The sequence below is a fragment of the Sinocyclocheilus anshuiensis genome, unplaced genomic scaffold, assembly GCF_001515605.1.
Source record: "Sinocyclocheilus anshuiensis isolate Anshui unplaced genomic scaffold, SAMN03320099.WGS_v1.1 scaffold389, whole genome shotgun sequence".
NCBI lineage: Eukaryota > Metazoa > Chordata > Actinopteri > Cypriniformes > Cyprinidae > Sinocyclocheilus > Sinocyclocheilus anshuiensis.
Genome location: NW_015536494.1, coordinates 718,694 through 723,687, shown reverse-complemented (window position 1 = coordinate 723,687; position 4,994 = coordinate 718,694). Strand labels below are relative to the sequence as shown.

General features: G+C 34.6%; 1 protein-coding gene across 1 annotated transcript in view; it reads right to left on the bottom strand.

Moving 5' to 3' along the window:
- The window catches only part of LOC107686658 (disintegrin and metalloproteinase domain-containing protein 22-like), a 31,337-nt gene that overhangs the window by 1,415 nt on the left and 24,928 nt on the right, over nt 1–4,994 (bottom strand). Inside the window, exon 4 of the mRNA XM_016483744.1 lies at nt 534–600. Coding sequence (XP_016339230.1) covers nt 534–600 — 67 coding nt within the window. The remainder of the gene's footprint in view (nt 1–533; nt 601–4,994) is intronic.

The window sequence follows — 4,994 nt, the reverse complement described above, 5'->3', positions numbered from 1 at the left end:
TGGATTAAGCAATGCATAAATACATGATGCTGTTTTGTTCATAATTGTTTATGCAATTTACGAAATTATATTTGATTTATGTATATATATTTTGATTTTGATTTAAATTATATTTAGTTAATGTAGACATAATGCACGTTTTTTTATAGACTTATTTCCTTGCGTTGACCATTTAAATGTGCTGCATTATTTTGCTCATTGCGCCCTCCTGTGGCCTCGGGAGACAAGACAAAAGTTTCCTTAAAACCTATTTAATCTGCATATAAAATATTAGAAATTGGATATTTGTTTAATTTTTATTGTGTGTTTGACTTGTTGTTTGTCTCAGTAAATTGGGTTAATTTAAAAATACATTGCTCTTCGTTTTAAAAAAGGTTATAAAAAATGTCAATAATTATCGATACCGAACGATATGAAACATTATATAATTGATACATTTTTTAGCTATATCGCCCAGCCCTAGCTAAAGGTATAATATACTTCTGGTCTAAAGCAGATATTTAATTGATATTGGAATGAGAGTTTATACTCACTTTGTTGACAACTGACTTCCCCTCCTCTGATATGTGCCTCTCAATGTAATTTGATGATAGAAGATCACTGCAAAAAAAATAAAAAAGAGCAAAAATATACAGTTGGTAAAAAGAATTAGAGAATTCACTGAATTCTATTCTACTATTTTGTTAAATATTATTTTGAAGCTTATTTTAAATTAAAACAAATCACAGAAATAAAACAAGAGTACAGAAAAAAACTTGATTGCATTTCCTAAAGAAAACATCAGGGCTTGCAAAGCATCAAAAGAATAAAAGTGTCACATAAGTTTAGATTTTAGGCTTTGGTTTAGACACAGTCTGGAATGTAATGGCAGTGAATACATGCAAGAGAGGAAAGACCAAACAGATTTCAGTATGCAAATACTATAATGATGCCATTGCAATTTATACAATATCTCAAATTTCTTAAAGAGGTGGAAAGCTTACAAAAGCCAAAAATATATAGCACACCTAAAATTAAATTATTTAGGATTAAATATATTTATTAAATTCATTAAGATTATACACACACACACACACATATATATACAGTATATGTAAATTTTATTAGATATTATATTTTATGATATAATTCTATACATTTTTATAGGTGTGCTTTTAATCTTAGATGTGCTATATATATATATATATATATATATATATATTATAAGCTGAAGCTTAAAAAATACTTGCTGAATCTTAGTGGAGAAATAGAAAATAAAGAAAAATAGACTGCCTGATCAATATCGGCACTGTAAATATGATTCATCATCCTCCCAAACACTTCACTCCTGGTGATCCTGGCATCACACATTCAATGAGCAGATCAAATCAACGTCACTCATGTATGCTGCTTATCTAACAGAGGACTGAAATGGAATAGAATCTGGAATGGAATCTGTGTTCCAACACTGAGATTCATGAGCACAGTTAACCTGCAGAGAGATCCATGGATGATTTCATACATCACATCTCACACTAAGTTGTGTTCAAGGACACTTCAGTTTGTGTGGCAAAGCTGCGCTCAAGAATTTGTTCAGAAACTGGGGCGAGAGATTCACTGGGAGAGCACACTGTTCCCCTGGCAGATGATACTGAGTGGCTGTAGCATGTAAATAAAACCAAACTATATGAGCCAAATGATACAACTGCAATGATCACAAAATGGCAATGTAACGAAAAACAGACCGAGCACAAAAGAAGAGACGGGTGAAAGTGTCTCGCAGCAGGAGCTCTGACCGTGAGATCAGTTACCGTGAGCTCATCACTAGGACAATCACAGCATGACATCAAACCAGCCTTTAAAACAGAAACACACATCTTTAACAGCAGTTCACTACAATAGGTGATTAGCAGGGTATTTATGGAGCCGCAGCGCTATAACGGGCAAAACAAAAAAGTTTGTGTTTAGAGACTTATTCTGTGGTAAATGCAAATGTACATCAAATGTGACTGTGAAAAGGAAATAAAACCAAGGAATAATAGAGGACAGGACAAAACCAGCAGACAGAGAGAAAATGACTGAGCATTGAAAGAGGATCAGAAAAGGAGCAGAAGAAGATAAAGAGAGAGTGATAAAGTGGGATGTCAGAGGAGAGAAATATTGTGATTGATGATAAGAGCTGCCTTTGCACGCTCACACACACACACGCACACACAAAAAAAAAAGTATATACAGTTGCTAAATTCTCCAACCCATCACGTCTCCTTCCCAACCCTTATCAGACAAAGGTGGGTGAATTTGCTGACAATAATCTTTTCTTACTGACCACAAAACTGCATTTTGTCTTAAAAAAAATAAAAAAATAAAAAAATAAAATAAAATAAAGCTTTATTATTTTTTGTTATTTCACATATTTGAGACAGACTGGGTCATTATGTCCTTCGCAACATCATAATCAAGATAAGTCAGTCTCTCTCTTTGTTAAAGTGCATCTGCAACTATGCTTTTGTTCCTTTTATTTTAATTTTGATGACTTAATGCAATTAATATGTTACATATGTGTCATCAAATTAAGTTCAGGATAATAAATATTATTATAGAAAACATTTTATAGAAAATGTTTGAACATTCTAAAATGTATGTGTGTGTATTACATACGTATATATCTACTGTATTACATTTTATCATACATTTTACATTATGTTCTAATAATAGTTTTTCTAAAATGATTTTTCTTTTATAATATTTATTATATTTATTCAAATATTTATCATTTTTCCTTATATAACACATTTTCAAGATATTCAAAGTATATTCTGTTTTTTTATTCATGCAGGGGACCTTTGGGGATCTCAGTTACCAGCAGAATCAAATACCCATCATGTGTTTGTACTGTCCCAGTATAAGCAGAGGTGGAAATCTGCAGTATATTGTGCTTTGTGAAATGCGAAGGTAAAGGCTGATAACAGATTTCTGCTTTAATTGCTTTGGGATTTGAATTATTTATAAGGAAAGCCCCATAATGCCCTACAAACATTTTAATATGGCACTGTCACATGACTACAAAATGGCTCTCATTTCTCATGTAAAGCTTAATGGACTGGTCCATTGTATGAGACAGACATAGAGAGAGAGAGCGAGACATGCTAATTAAAGAAGAGAGGGAAACCAGAGGAATAGAAATGAAAGGGTTTGCAGAAGAGAGAACAGATTGTGTATGAAGTAGTGCTGTATTATCTGTGTGTGTGTGTGAGGTGAGAAGGGTTTTATTACAAAGATTTTCTCTGTCCTAAAACCTAGTGAGCTGCCTACCTGGATAACCTTTTAAAGCATCACGCCATAATTATGCTGTCACCAGTAATACCTCCAACCAACTTTTAAGACAGCACTGCATGTGTCCTTTCCAAAGACAGCTATCCCAGGACGCATAGCTCAAAAATGGACTGCTTTACAATATACTTGTGTATGCTATAAGGTTGTATGCATATGAGTTTCGTATGGTTAGCTCAGCAACAGGCTAATGTCAACATCTATTGTAACCACCTGAGCATTTGTTATGCTCTTCCCAATTGCTCACAAAAACTTCATAGAGTCCTATATGAATGAAATGGAGATCTCAGCAAGGAAACATCAAATTGATAAAAAGTGAAAGTAAAGACATTTATTATGTTACAAAATACTTCTCTTTCAAATAAATGTCTTTTGAATTTTCTGTTAATAAAAAGAATCCTGAAAAAATGTGTCACAGTTTCCATAAAGATATTAAGCATCACAACTGTTTTCAACATTGATAATAATAAGGATCCCAATTCGTCGGTCATCCGACGTGACGCCTCCGTTCCCTCCCTCAGGGAACGAGGGTTACCATACGTAACCGAGACGTTTCTTGAGCACAAAATGAGCATATTTTAATTATTTCTGAAGGATCACGTGACAATGAAGACTGGAGTAATTGTTACAGGGCGAACGAGACGCGCGGATCCATTTGCAAAGCTTTATTAGACAGATGGCACAGGCAAGACACAAGAGTAATCCGTTAAACAGGCGTGGGTCGATCGATGGCGAATGTAATCCAAAGGACTTGACAAGAGGGGTAATCCAAGGAACATGAGCAATAGTCCAGGCAAGGTGCAAACATAATCCAAAAGACAAGACGAAAGGGTAATCCAAAATACTCAGGCAAGAATTTGAACACGGGAAAGCAGGCAAGGCAAGACTATGACAATAACTAGACTATGAAAACTAGAGCAGGCTCCGTAAAGTAGCTAACAGCTAGGGTAGCGATATGCGCTTACAATACTCGGCCGTGAATGGTTGTTTGAGACTGATTCTTATAGTGGGTGTAATTGGCTGTAGGTGTAAACGTAATCAGTGAAATGGAGTATGGGAAATGTAGTCCATGGTGACATGTGGAAGTCTGTGTAGTGTGAGAGTCAATATAATCAGAAGGCGATCTCTGGTGGCAATCAGATGGAAGGCCACAGACCGGATTCGTGACAGTAATGATGCAGAAAATTCAGCTTCGCCATCACAGGAATAAATCACACATTAAAATATATGAAAATAGAAAACAGTTCTTTTAAATTCTAATAATATTTTACAAAATTACAGTTTTTACTGTATTTTTGATATAGCATAAGAGAAGATAATTCTTTCAGAAACATTAAAATCTTACCGACCCCAAACCTTTGAACAGTTTTTTTTTTGCACGCAATTACATAAATGCACATTTATAAGACAAGTTCATGTTTTTCTTCTGTCTCATGCATATGCACATATACAGCATCTTTAAAGATTATGCAGTGTGTAAGTCTGGTTCTAGACCCTGGAGACCAGCAGAAGAACATCTCCCGTGAGGACAGGACACCATCCAGCACAGCTGGAGACCCCAATCTCTGATCTAATTAGCACTTGAACACATACAAGTTCACTTTTTAATTGGCACACTTAAAACAAGTGTAAACAAATGTTAGTAATAGGAAGTAGTAGGTTGTTCCACAATTTATATTCCATGG